This window comes from Achroia grisella, unplaced genomic scaffold, assembly GCF_030625045.1.
Source record: "Achroia grisella isolate CSIRO2021 unplaced genomic scaffold, CSIRO_AGI_Agris_v1 utg507, whole genome shotgun sequence".
Taxonomy (NCBI): domain Eukaryota; kingdom Metazoa; phylum Arthropoda; class Insecta; order Lepidoptera; family Pyralidae; genus Achroia; species Achroia grisella.
The window spans coordinates 820,524-836,001 of record NW_026712901.1 but is presented as its reverse complement, the minus strand read 5'-3'; the positions used below and the strand labels follow the sequence as shown (position 1 = coordinate 836,001).

The 15,478-nt window shown below is 31.2% G+C and overlaps 1 protein-coding gene across 2 annotated transcripts in view; it reads right to left on the bottom strand.

Annotated features, from left to right (window-relative positions):
• Positions 1-15,478, bottom strand: part of LOC131846224 (uncharacterized) — a 658,396-nt gene that overhangs the window by 30,906 nt on the left and 612,012 nt on the right. Inside the window, exon 1 of one of the 2 annotated variants that reach the window (XM_059195476.1) lies at positions 10,142-10,595. The exons of the other annotated variant lie outside the window; for it this stretch is intronic. Within the exon in view, the coding sequence (XP_059051459.1) occupies positions 10,142-10,184 (43 nt within the window). The 5' untranslated portion in view covers positions 10,185-10,595. Of the gene's footprint in view, positions 1-10,141; positions 10,596-15,478 lie in introns of those variants that run through there. 2 annotated transcript variants of the gene reach the window in all.

Below are 15,478 nucleotides of genomic sequence, written 5' to 3'. Positions count from 1 at the left end.
ATCTTTAGTAAAATGGATTATATCCCAAGCGGGGAGAACCGCGGGATTCAACTAGTAATTAATAAAGATAGAGCTCTGAAAATCCGACGTTTAATACTGCACTTCAAAAGATTAGAGATAGGAGAAGTTTTGAAATGCTCCGAAGCGAATTTATGTTATAGTTTGTTCTATAAACTCTTTGATGGGACCAGAAGTGGTATGTTAGTTCTAATTAGGGATGTGACGTACCATATTCGATTATTATTTAAAAAATATATTTTATACGTAGTAAGAATAACAGATAACAACAATGGCAGTTAAGTCTGACCTGGTGGTAAGTGGTCAACTGCCATCTACATTTTGTTTACACTACGATGGTGGCAAACAAGCATACGGCCCATCTGATGGTAAACGGTTACCACAGCCTATGGATAAAACACCAGGCGTGTCACCTGAGCGTTACCGATCCTAACCTAAAGTCCGGCAGAGATATCACTTTCCCATGTGCGCCGTCGGGTCGTACCCCTCATGTGTTACCATTCTGAAGGACCCTCTAATTTTACTGCCATATCTCACCATCCAATCGTATATGGGAATTTTATTTTTATAATAGATTATTTCATCCATCCACACATCAATGCTCCGCCTAGCCACTGGGTGTTCTTGTATTTTTTTCGTCATCTCTTGCTCTTGAGATTTTTAGAACTTTTGGATAAAATAAAAACAGAATGAAATCGTCTACAAAGTATTTTAAAAACAGAGATCGATTATTCGTATTGAGAATGATCGATTCTTTCCATAATCGATTTATTCACATCCCTAGTTCTAATTTTGTTTCAGTCCTGTACACGTTAAGAGTTAAAGCTGTTAATTTTGGTCTAGAGGCAATAACTAGGAGTTAAATAAGTGACTTAACGGACGCGTTTAATTTATGCATACATTGCTCAATTAACTATAGAGTTACTTTGCTTCTAAATTTAGACTGGCTGTGAACCTCCATTTTGCCTGCACAAACTTTCATCGCATTTTCACTCTCTCCCAGACATTTTGAAATAAAGCACAGCAAGATTTAAAAGAGAAACTCGCCAGTTTCTTTCTCATTCTTCTTGTAATGAGTGGTAGAATCAACAAAATATATTTAAAAGTGCTTGTATTAAGTTTATTTGAATAAGAATTACTTCAATTTCAATTTATATTTACTAGTATAGATGGTACTAGAATTGTAATATTGGAAATTGTATTTTTTTTATTAGTGTTGTAATCAATTTGACGTTCCACCTGATGGTAAGTGGTAACCGTCGTCTATATTCCTGAATAGCATTACATCATCACGTTATTATTTGACACCAGTGACATTTATGAGTTGCCATTCCAGGGGACTGACATATCATGCCTCTTGTCCAATATTTGGATTCAAATATTTTGACAGCCTCGGTGGTCTAATGGTTTAGCACACCGCCTCACTTCCGATGGTCGCGGACTCGATTTCTCGGACAAACATTTGTATTCATGGGTATGATTGTTTGTATTGGTCAGGGTATTTTCTATGTACAATATGTATGTATTTACGAATACAAATATCTATGTATACATATTAAAAAATATATATACGCAACGTTACTACGTCGATTCACAATGTCTGACTACCCCATTATGAGTTTATATTGTATTATTTATTTATTATTGTATTACTTATTAAATATTACCCGTCTATTTTTATTAATTGACTATTTTTTATCAGATTTAATTAGTTAAGTCAGGAAGAACGGATTTAGAGATTTGTTTTGTTCTAGATAATTTTACGTATGATTACTTTCAATTTCAATTTCTTCCCTATTTTTAAATATATTTATAGACATTTTGAGAAACTTTATATTCTAGTAAAGTCTTGTCCGTCTGTACGTTTGTTACGGTTCTAATGATTTTAATCGGACATAATATAATATTAAATTAAACTATTCATTGTCAATCACGGGAAAATTCTTGTTATTGTAAGTCACTTCCGTCCGTATTAATAAAATAACCTACGTATGTCAAATAACGTCGCACAATCTTCCCTTTTGCCCTTTCGCCTTCACCGCGCATTACCACAGATAAATAATGTTCCCTCCAAATAATCTATGGTTAGTCAGTTGTTTATGGTGATGTTTTGTTTATAGTTTGTAGACAGATAGACAACATATGTTTGCATATGGCGAGTGTTGTTAAGACTTTAAAAACGTGTTATCTAATTTTTATGGAGAGTTAACAATTTCTTACTTTAAATAGGTTGAAATAATTGAGCGGAGCGCGAAGAGCGTAGTGATCTTAAAGATCAGATTTGCACTCTTTGTAACGATACTCCTCCGAAACGGCTTGACCGAGCCAGACCAAAATTTCATGCTTCAGGCCTCCTTCGTCTGCCACTCAAAAAAAAATTCCGATCGTAAAAGGTCGAGTTTTCAAGAAGAATGCGCTCCGCTCAACATGTGACCTAGTGTGTAAAAAACACACTGGTAACAAACCTAGTATTAGTGAGTAACAACATGATAATCCTTATATAAGGATAAGACAAGGAGATACATTGCACTACCTATCTCGCACTGGCATATATATATATTTTTTTATGATAGAATGTCCTCGCGTGCAACAATGGTAAATATTTTGTCGATCTGTTATTTTTAAATATAATAATGAAGATAATTGTTATCAAAAGTTAATTAAATTAAACAAGCACAAGATTCTCAGAAACACTGTGGGATGCGTTGATAAAATACATTTTGATATCAATATTCAAATTCTTAGAAATAAAATAGTATTGTGTTTATACGTACCTACTTACATAGTTACAGATTCTGAGAAGAGTTTTATGGGAGTGATGCATAAACAGTGCTCATTTTATTGCTGTTTAACAATGCAAATACAACCTAAATAGTAATATGATACGGATGCTTTTAGGTATACTAAGCATATTGCATATTACATAATGGCTTTAATTCTATATCTATGCATCTCTGCCTATATATTATATATAATTTATTAATTAATAGGCAATAATAATATTAAAATAAAATCAACATTAAATAATACTAAAAACATTTTGAACGTGTTATCATGAGACCTATTTATCTAAATAGAAAAAAAAATACACATTACCACTAAATTTTTTTAATTTTAGCGTGACAACGTGGTCGAACTGTTTAGCACGCGGCTATATTTCCAATGGTCGCAGGTTTGGTTTCTCGCTAGATGCATTGGTCTGATTGTATGTATACTTGTGTATTTACAAAAAACAATATCTAAGTAATTTATATCAGTCGTCTAGAACCTATATTTCTATATACACAAGTTCTGCTTACCGTGGCACTAGATGGCGCTGTCTTAATTTTCCAGGGCTATTATTCTTAATAATAATATTATATTATTCACTAGCTACTCGCCCCGGCTTCGCAACTATTTATTTGTTTTAAATAAATAATCATCATTACGTAGTATAAAACAAAGTCGCTGTCTGTCCGTCCCTATGTATGCTTAAATCTTTAATACTACGCAACGGATTTTGAAGCGGTTTTTTTAATAGATAGATTCAAGAGGAAGGTTTATATGTATAATACATGTCGGGTGTACATGTATTATACATATAAATCCGTAAAATTAAAAACGAATAACTAATTAAATCTTTAGCACAAAAACAATATGTCATATACAGGGAACATATATCTGCAGAGTTCCGTTTGTCATATCTTTGATGTATGGGCTACGTAAGGAATTGTTTCGGGAAACACCGCGAAATTATGTTTTCCTTTGTAATGTTGCCTTATTTGTTTTTCGTTGCACATGTTACCTATACCTAGTATACTTACAGCTAATACGACCCAAGTGGTCTGGCGATTAGTTAAAGATGGTAGCTGGTTCGATTCTTGATATTTATATTTACGTTCATGAGTATGATTGTTGTATTGCTCTGGGTGTTGTTATGTTCATTTATATATGAGCTGAATAGAAATGTAATTCATTCAGTATTTTTATCCGTAGTTTAGTATTTATAAGTTCTAATTAGTTACGTACTAGATGGCGTTACGTGAATTATCCTAGTTTATCATATTATTATTATAATGTTACTGTAACGCCAAGACACGTTGGGAAAAATGATATATGCGTAAAATTTGCTAATGTAAGAAGTGTAATGTTTAATGTTGTATTATATACACTATTCCCAGGTCATAATAACATTTTTGCAACGTCAGGAAAAGTCGCCAAAAAATGACTACAAAAAAAAAACCTAATCTGAAAAAACTAGTCTTCAGCAAGATATATTAAAATGACAAATATTTAAATATAGAATATAATGATACAGAATAAAACACATACACAACACTACTATTTATTATTCTAAATTACTTCGATATCAAAATAGTTTTAACACACTTAAAAATTAGATTCAAGTATAAAGTTCGACTACTTGATAACAGATGGCGCTACGTGTATTCACTTCGCTGGAACGATGTATCTAAGCTTATGTAGATATGGTTAGCTCATTTCAAAGAGATAATAACATGTATGTAATAATGCGTATTATTTGGTTTAAATATTTTATTATTTCACTTTAATTATAGATACAAAAGAGATGAAATATCTATAATTATATATGTTCATAGACTGAATTTGTATAGCATTGTTACCTCTTCATAACAGAGCTTTTGTATGAAGACACATTTATACAGGTGTATTTAAACCAATGGTAACAATAGGTTTTGAAACGCCCCAAGCACAGTAAAGTAATGTAAACATTAATAACACAGAACAGATTTTTAAATAAAACTGACTACTTCCGACGGACTCGTCTGGTTTTTTGAGTGATTGGAAAGAAAAGTTAGTCTATATCTTCTTGTTAATTTTCATTACGATCCGTTCAGTCGTTTAGATATGAAAATGTAATAAACAGACCGATAGATAGACAGATAAGACAGAGATACTCTTGCATTTAATATTAGTATAGATAGATATGTATATATAACGAACTGTTGTTACTAAGTTAAAAGGTAAAAAAACATAAAAATATAAGTACAGTAAAAGAAATCGATTTGTAAACAAAATTCGGTAAACACTTCAGGTTATATTCATTTTAACGTACATTTTCAGAGTAAAATCTTTACCATTATGAAAATCGAGTGGGCTTAATATCCTAACAAATATTTTTTATCTCTCAATTAGGTAGAAGTAAATTAAATAATTATGTTGTATACATTGTATAATTATTTACAACATACACTTTTAACTATAATTATTTATATTGTACATAAGTTATTGATTATTACTTAGTGTTATTACGTTATAATAAATTTTTAATATTATTTACTTAAAGCCTATGTATTTTTCTAAATTCTATAAATGATAAATAAATAAACTATGACTTTAAACAAAGTCACTTGCCTTGATCGGTGATCGTTAATACGCTAATTATTGGTCTACGTAAATGCTAAATTCCATCTCTATTAATTGAGCTGTTTTTTATTGCCGCTTTTAACTATAGATGTTTCCTGCGAGTTTGTCTACTTTTCTACATATAAGCCCACATCCATCCTCGCAATACAAACTATTTTTAGCACTAGTTTATTCGTGAATGGGTAATAAACAGACAGACAGCTACAGTTTTACATTTATAACATGAATATGAATTTATTGTAACTTTTATTTGTAGAGGAACTATTTAGAACATTTTATATGTTTAGGGGAAAAATTATATATTCATTTAGGCAACATTTAGGTTCTGTAGAAGACTTATTCGAACATTTTATGTGTTTAGTAGAAAAATTACAATTTATTTAGGACATATAAATAAATAACAATATAATTTAGACAATATTTAGGTTCATAAGACTAATTTAGAAAAAAAAAATTTTTAGGAGTAAATTAAAGAAAATATTTATTCATTTAGAAGATATGAATAAATAACAACATAATTTAGGCTACATTTAAGTTCTACCGTGTCTAATTTACATCCAAAATTGTCATTCACAATCACGCCATCTGAGACTATTTTCGTTTACAATAGTTTTGTAATTATTCATACAATTCTATTTCGATTGTTTGCTCGCTTCCTTTATTGCAATCAGTCTATTGGAAATAACGGAATGATTAATGATTGAAAATATATATTAGACTACTAGCTGTACCTGTATTTTCACCTGCATGAAATTTATATATACATGTATATACTAGCTGACCCCGCAAACGATGTTTTGCCATATTAATTAAAATCGCTATTAAAAAATTGGGATTCATGCTAGAAGGGTGAAAATTTAGGGTTGCATCTATTTTTCAATCCTAAATAATAATAAAATGAAAATAAAATATTATGTCGAAAAAAAAATATATTTAGGGGTGGATATCCCTTACGACTTAAGGGTATAATAAATAGATTGTAGCCAATCCTCAGACTTACTGAATATGCATATAAAATTTTATAAAAATCCTTCAAGCCGTTTGGGAGGAGTATGGTAATTAACATTGTGACACGAGAATTTTATATATAATATTTATAGCCTATGAGTTATTCTGATGTATAAGCTATATTATTGTAAAGTTTTATCAAAATCCGTTAAGTAGTTTGCGTGAAAGAGTAACAAACATCTATCCATACTCACAAGCTTTCGCGTTTATAATATTACTAATATTGTATTTTAACCGACATCAATAATAATTATTCGTGTCTTTAATTCATTTATATATATTGTATTTTTATTCATATATAAAAGAATATTAATAAAAACAATACTTAAACCGATTTCAAAAAAGGTAAGTGTTATAAAATATATGACATATAAATAAATGAGACAAAAATCTACTCTACTCCAGTTGGTTATTTGTAACACTATAAGTTTGTACAAAAACTTTCAAACATTATTGACCGATCACGTGACCGCATGATTTGTATTAGAGACTCCAAATGAAAGGAAAAGATTCTTGTGTATCTACAGCAACTAAGCCTGTAATATGTATGTACATATGTGTACATTACAGACTATAATTAGAGTAAAAAACAAATACTTTCGTTTTTTGTTCACACTAATTACAGTAAACTAGTTATAAATCCGTGACGAGAACTAACTAGTGTAATATTAAATATAAGATAATGTAACTGCAGTAAGAGAAAGGAATGGTGCCGAGTTGCGGGCGTGGCGTGGGAACCTAGGTTAGTCGATTATGACAAATGTTATGTATATTTGTTTGTCCTAACTAACATTATAAATGTATGTTTGTCTGTTTAAGCTTCGAGACTTCAACGGCTTAATTATTAATCACGAAATTTAGCTGACATATTGCAATTAATAAATATAATAATCACAGGACAATTCACACAGCGCTATCTAGTCCCAAGTTAAGCTAGGTAATGTTGTATTATGGGTTCTAGGCAACTGATATAAATACATTGATATATATTTTTGTTGTAAATACATACATATTATATATATATAGAAAACACCTAGACCGATACAAACAATCATGCATACAAATGTTAGTGCCGTGCGAGAAATTGAACCCGCGGCCATCGGAAGTAAAATGGTGTGCTAAACCGCTAGATCACCGAGGCCATCAAGATGTAATAAGAGATATTCCACTAAACGTATGATCGAATCATAACGATATTTATCATGTATAACATAGTCTCTTACGAGGTAGGACATAGGACCTATAAATGCTAACACATTGAAATACAGGTAGAGTAGATGTTTGACTAAATGACTAAACGAAACTTAATAAAACTTGAAGTGAAAATAAATTATATTACAGGTAGGGCATAGGACTTATTATTATTTCGAAAAAGCTTACACAGTTAGGGCTAACCGATAGATTAACTTATAACAACGGGAAAGTTCGTGACGATACTAAATGTAAGTTTGTTTCTCTTTTACGCATAAACCACTGAATCAAATGAAATTTGGTACATAGGTTGATCATATCCTAGACTAAGGTATATTTAATTTTTAAAAAATTCACTCATAAAAATATCTTATAAGTCTATGGCTAAGTAGGGCAATTATCTATGTACATAGACGAGTATGATTCTATACGAATACAATCACTGTACGATAGTTATATTATTTGCCACTCTCACTGCCTAAAAAAGATATACCTACCTTCTACTTGTAAGTAGATATACATGTTTCTTTAAAAACCTGTGTACCTACTTATATAAAGATTAATAATGCTTTTTTTTAATAGTACATTTTCCGCTCGCGCGCCCATTCCCGTATTTTCAATAATTCTCGAGGATATTTTTAAGTGTTTTTTTAGAAAGTGGACTCTCGGGGCGTACCAAATGAAGTTATATGAACGTGACCGCGGCGCACGATCACTACCTTTTCAAAGCTAGCTTATTTTTGTTGGAAATTTTTGTGGCGGGCTGAATTTAGTTGGTATTGAAATATTAACCGTAATGTATTTTTGAAAAAAGAACACCGACCTACGTGACGTGGTATCACAATCAAATAGCTACTTAAAAACGTAATTGCTACAGTATATTATTGTTTAATAACTTGTTGTTTTTTTTATTATTCGCCCAATTAAAAGACGGGCTAAAGACATTTAAGCCATGCTGCCTTGTTTTAAATTTGGCTTGCCAAGTTCCTACTTTAAAATTGACATTTCATCTAATATTCCCAAAATTTGTATCGATTAGTTACTTCTCACACATTACTTCTAATAAAAACAAATCTAGTTTCCTAGATTACTAAAAAGGGATTTAGATATTTTAACCGAATTTACACAGGCAGCCCCACGGTATATAAGCAGTTAATAATAAATCAGAATTTCTTATTATGGCCGTCATAATATTTAATTTCGTTTCACATAAAAACATTCGCAAATCCGTATTTCGATTTGTACCTATTGTTATTTTTGTACGACTTAATGTCAGCATAGAATTAATCTTCTGTTATACGTTTCCCTAAAAAATGGATAATAGATTTTTTTCTAATTATTTCGCGAGTTTCTTTCTTTTTTGTGGATAAAACAATAACTGTTGTTTAATAGCCTACCACTAATGTTTAATATATAATAGCCTAACTTAATGTTTTCAGAAATTAAATTCGCTTTGTATAATGTGAACGTAAAATTTTGTATAATAAGGAATTATTTTATAGCTTAAAAATAAAATAATTTCAAATTATCTTCCAAAAAGTAAACGATACAATCATAATAAAATCATAAACAAATGGATTGTGAACTCTGCAAATTTGTAAAAGAAACCACGTCCGCTCAGTTTTAATTCATTAAAGTAATACATTCATAGAAGTAATTATTAATTTATAAAAAAATATTTGAATTTGTAATACGTGTAAACGATACAACCATAAACAAATCGATAGTGAACTCTACAAATTTGAAAAAAGAAGCCCCATCGGTGCAGTTCTTATTCCTTAAGTGATATCATAGAAATATAAATTATTAATTTGTAATAAAAATATTCAAATTTGGAATACGCATCATTTGTTTAAAAAAATACCATCCTGCTATTATTAGAATATGGTATTACGCATCTATCATTCGTTGAAAAAAATATAAACGCACAAAATGGACGTAGAGACATAGAATTACACCCTGCATCAAATAAACAATGCAGTAATTACTAATTGACACGAAACACGAACAAACACCAAAGTGACATTTAGTTAGATTTGTGGCAGCCATGCACACATAGGGTTAACTATATTTATTGTAAGCAACATCCGATGATATGCGGGCGTAAGTTCGATTTCCACAGTTTTAAGTTTTAATAAATATTCAATCAATTGTTTTGTAGTCAAAATATAGTTCTTATTAAGTATCTTGCAATTGTTTAGTATCTAGTGTTTTATTTTACAAACTAGTTTATTTCAATTACTTTTGTAGGTACTATAAGTGTATAACATAATTAAATTCGAACTATAATTATCTATTAAAATCGACTTTTCAAATCGTGAGTGTAAAACTTTCACAAACATGATTTATTAGGTATTTCAATATATCGGTACCCTCATTTATTGCATCGCATTTCAATTTATTGCTGCACTAAGACCTATGTCCATAATTACTCAGACTCAAATGAGAGCGTGCACCATTCAATAAATCTTCGAGATAACCCACAATTATCGAACGGAGAGGCAGTAATTACAATGGAAAATTAATAAGATCCACTCACCTAAAACTACCAATATGAAACACAAACTAATGTACAAGATCATCAGGAATCTTTGGTAACTAATAAACTAATGCATATATCACACGTATGTACGACAATCATCTACTTGATTGTCGAAATTTTATATCACAGTACACATCACTAGCTAAACAATTTCGGCCGCAGAGCGATCCCATCAGCTCATCACTACATTACGAGCACAATATTTTTTGTAGAGTCGAGTGCATTCGAACAACTTTTTCTTCGGCACACAAAGTTTCGGTCATCGTACGTTGACGAGACGAATGCAATCCGTAACACTTCCCATCACAGTTCACAATAAAATTGCAAATTTTGCAACACTAATTGATTTTATATTCACTTTATATTGTTTAACAGTTATAATGACGATAGTTTCGGCGGCACGACCGGCATAGGTCTATCCTCGCCGGTGGTCGGAACGCAACTGGCGTGAAGTTGTTCGGGATTGGTGAAGAATGCGCGGCGCATAGTTGCCACACCGACTCACACCGTCCATGCTGGAGTTACTCGCCGGCCGAGATGGGGAGACACACTGGAGCATGCAATTTAAAGTAATCCCCGAGCCTATCGAAAATTGCTGGTTAACATAACCAGATAGAGGTAGCAGTGCATTGTTAGCATCTTCGCCCTCGGACCTAGCCGCTTCGCTTTCATAAGCATATAGGTGTGGGTTCTCCAAATGCTTTTGGAATACAATCCCAATGCATGCATCCCTTTCTGGCGAGCTTTCGAATAATAAAAAAAACAGGTAAACGCGGTGCCTACGGCCGGTGTTCAATGGCCAACATTACCAATGTTACATTTATTTTTGGATCACGCTATTCTATATTGCATAGTTTTAAACTGATATTGTCGTAATATAAACTGATTTTATTTTTATCTAGTAAAATTATATGAAATATATTTTTGTGAATAACATTAGATGTAATTTAGATACAAACAAAAACTGTGGAGCCGTTTAGTTACTTCGTTATTGATTATTAATTTTATGAATATATAAATATAGTGTTTAGAAATAACGTAATATATCAAAGTCATTATTCAAAGAGTCTGTAGGCATCACTAGGTAAGAATTTTTTGTCGTAACCATTTTTGGAAACCAGATTAAACCGGTTTATTCCATTAATATCGAAGTCTGAGCAATTAATATTGGCAAATTATGATTTATATGACACGAATAAAATTTCACGGTATTAATTGTATAACATTTCAACTTTCAACTTAAGTATAAGTTTTACTCAAGCGTAAAATAATTAAAAGTTAAGATACACCATTCTGTTACACGACTGTTGGAAGTTTTGTAGGTATATAACCCTTCAATAGTCTTACTAATATTATAGACGTGAAAGTTTGTGAGTATGGATAGCTGGATGGATGTTTGTTATTCTTTCACGCAAAAACTACTGAACGGATTCTTATATAGCTTAAACATAAAAATAACACATAGGCTGCATAATTTCACGCGGGTGAAACCGCGGGCCCAGCTAGTATAGAAGAAAGTGTTCATCTTTTAAATTGTTTATTATTTTATGTTACTTAAAAGTTATCTATAAAAAAGCATACTAACAGTAACTATAATTCATATGATGAATACGAATACGAATATTATACATTAACTATCTACTCGACCCGGCTTCGCACGGATGTACATATATTATATATACAAACCATCCTCTTGAATCACTCTTTTCTATTAAAAAAACAGCTTCAAACTCCGTTGTGTAGTTTAAAAGATCTAAGCCAACAGTCATCGGAAGCGACTTCATTTTATACTATGTATAAAGTGAAGAATATTTGTAAGTCGGAATGTTTGTTACTCTTATACGCAAAAACAATGCATTGATATTTGTTACCTAGATAGATTTTAACAAATTAACGTATATATTACTTTTTACACGAGAATCGCTGTGGGATTTAGAATAATTGACATTAATGTAAATAGTTAAAAACCGGTAAAAAATCGGATATCTAAGTTACTCGGGGAATTTTAATTTCAAACGGCCGATAAAATCTTTAAAAAGGTCCGTTCTATTAAGATTACATGGTCAAAAACAGGAGTACCAGAGTGATTATCTAGAACCCAACCCCCAACGACGACAGTAATGCTATACTGGGACCCGAAAATTAAAAAAAAAACGTAAAGACCGTTCATTTTGGTTACGACTAACTTTTTATAAAAAAAGTAACTTCATTTCGTTAAAACTTTTATTGTCGCCAACTTAAGGTTTAAAATTACTTATTTATGGGATATGCCTTGAAGCAAACGGTTTGATATCAATAAATTTAGTGGGCGACAGTTTAACGTTGACCAAGTAATATAACAATATAAATGTTTGCGCAAGCTTTTAGTACTTTTAATAAAAAAAAAACATGGAATAACAGTACCGAACTCAAGTACAGTTCAAGTTTGGTGGTCGTGTATATATGAATTACACCATCATACATTTATTAACAATATCTATTTACAATATTATTTATTTAAACACTTAATTGCAATTACAGAACAAAATAATTAAAATATTTAAAATACTTTATAAATACTACCTGCCCCGTGCAACTTCCTCTGTATCACACTTACTTGACATTTATTATTATATTTCGCCCAATATACATAATATCTTTTTAAATTGTAGCCTTTGTGTTATTTTGATATACATCAAAATAAGTTATATTACTATAAAGTTTCATCAAAATCCGTTCAGTAGTTTTTGCGTAAAAGAGTAACAAACATCCATCCATACTCATAAACTTTCGCGTTTATAATATCAGTAAAATACATTAACTGAAACAAAAGGCGGTCTTATCGCTAAACAATCCAGAGTACCTTTGAGTTAACAAAGAAAGTAAAGATAAGAAAAATAAAATATTATATGAATGTATTTCACAAAAATTGCGTGGATGGAGTTGTATGAAAGTTCGCACACTTATAGTTTTTATACAGAAAGAGAATGATTCAGAAACGTAATATTTTTCAAAATTATCCATACATATAAATAAATTTGGAGTGTCTGTTTATAATACTGAAATAACCGTTTTTTACTACATGCATATGAATATAAATGAATATAAATGTTATTTTGGTGTATGTACGATACATACACCAAAATAATATTCTTTAGAATTTTTGTCTGTCTGTTTGTTTGTTTCGGCTAATCTCTGAAATGACTGGACCGATTTTGACGGGATTTTATTTGACAGGTAACTGATATAATAAGGAGTAATTTAAGCTACTTTTATTTTAGAAAAATGAAGTTAAATCCACGCGGACGAAGTCGCGTGTACACCTAGTACATAATAAATACTTGAAATCAATAGAAAACATTACACACACTGCCATGTATGTATGTATGTATATCATGTACATACATACATGCATAGAAGTATATACTGATTACTATTTGATACTAGATCCTTAATAATGTTCAAATTTATAATTTCAATTAATTATTTAGTTTTTTTCAACAAATATTAATTCTATTTTAAATATTGAACTATGAATAATTTCAACTAAATGTAAAAGTTTAAAAGTGACTGTGGATTAACAACATTTTTTAACCGCAACGTTCACTCACGCCTGCTTACATCTAAACATAGTTTAAACGATTTCCTATAAAATTTCACGGCATGATACGAACGGTCATAATTCGATGCGGTCCCATCACTAGGGTACGGTACTTGGGATTATAAATCATTATTCCTTTTTTTCAAGCTGGGATAGTGGTCTGCTCGTATTAATCTATGGCCAATTCTATTAATCTATACATCAGTCAATAATATAATTAGTAGAGGGGTTGTATTATCGATTTGTTCCAATTGACATGGTCTACGAAATAGAAATGACGACTTGACTCGATATTTTGACGACCTCGATGGTTTAGCGGTTTAGCAGACCGCTTTTCTTACGATGGTCGCGGGTTCAATACCCCGCATAGTACAAACATTTGTATTTATGTACATGTATTTACAAAAAAGGTATCTACATATGTATTTATATCAGTAGTCCAGTGTCCAGTCCAGTATTCATAACACAAGCTCTGCTTAGCTTGGGACTAGTTCGCGCTGTGGAAACTGTCAACGAATATTATTATTATATAGGCGCCAGCTACCACTTACCATCACGTGGACGTTAGCTTCTTTGGCATTCCACTCTTAAAAAAAACACACTTAGATCAGTCTTAAACGAGAACGATGCTTGCTAATCTAATATGTAACACCTTTATTAATAATTCAAAATACTCTACTATTATTAAATTAACAAAGGATTTTGCCCCTTATTTATATTTCCTTACCTGCTATTGTGTATACCCGACCACCGCTGTTCGAATATAAATATTACCCAAAATGTATAAAAACCTCTCTTTCATATCTACGAAAAACGAAAGAGATATAAGACGGTACAAGTTTAACTAATTTGCCGAGAATGTAGGGTGCCGTTGCTTTTAAAAAATGCATGAATTTGTTTAGTTTTTTTTTAATCAAAAATTGACGAAATTTCAGAAAAAAATGCTATCCAAAGTATTTTATATACTATATTATGTACAAATACTTTTGGATAGTATTTTTTTCAGAAAATTTCAGTAGTAGTAGTAGGATAGTTTTTTTTCTGAAATTTCGTCAACTTTTGATTAAAAAAAACTATTTTTCTATTGTATTCTGTACTATTTCAGTTTCCATATGTCACATATTAATCTTCTATATACATTTTATGTATATAAATATATTAGCTGAAATTCTTAAGCAGTTTCTTATCTCACCGTCATACTTATATGCTTCTATGAATTTTTTTCGGACTATTCTAATGCTATTGGCCGTAGCTGGCCTTTACAGCTTCATCGGACGATAGGGGGCGAGTGCAGATGGCACACCAAACCCGCGGAAGGAGTTATGGAGCAGCTGAAAGTCATCTCCCGCCCGACGGATACGACTTTAGTCTGATGGCACCTCTAGTCGAACCTCAGCTCAGGTCGTCGTAATTTCGATCCCCGTTAGAATAGTACGGGGGATCAATCGGATCATCAACCAAATAGGGTGATAAGGGAGGCAATTTTATTTAAATTAAACTGCGGGTAAATCCCCGAGGCATAGTTAGTAAGCAAACATATTTAATTTGTGGAATTCTAAATGGATTGTACTATAATTTGCTTTATAGCACCTTCTATAATTTAAATAACTTACAAAGAAACCTTTATTCAGATTTCATTTGGATCATCCGAGACCATCTCGGCTTTACCTAATGGACCACGAAATACTAGATGATGCTTTAATAGAAAACCACTACAGATAGTAAAGTTGAAAATGGATCGTGTTACCGGAGTA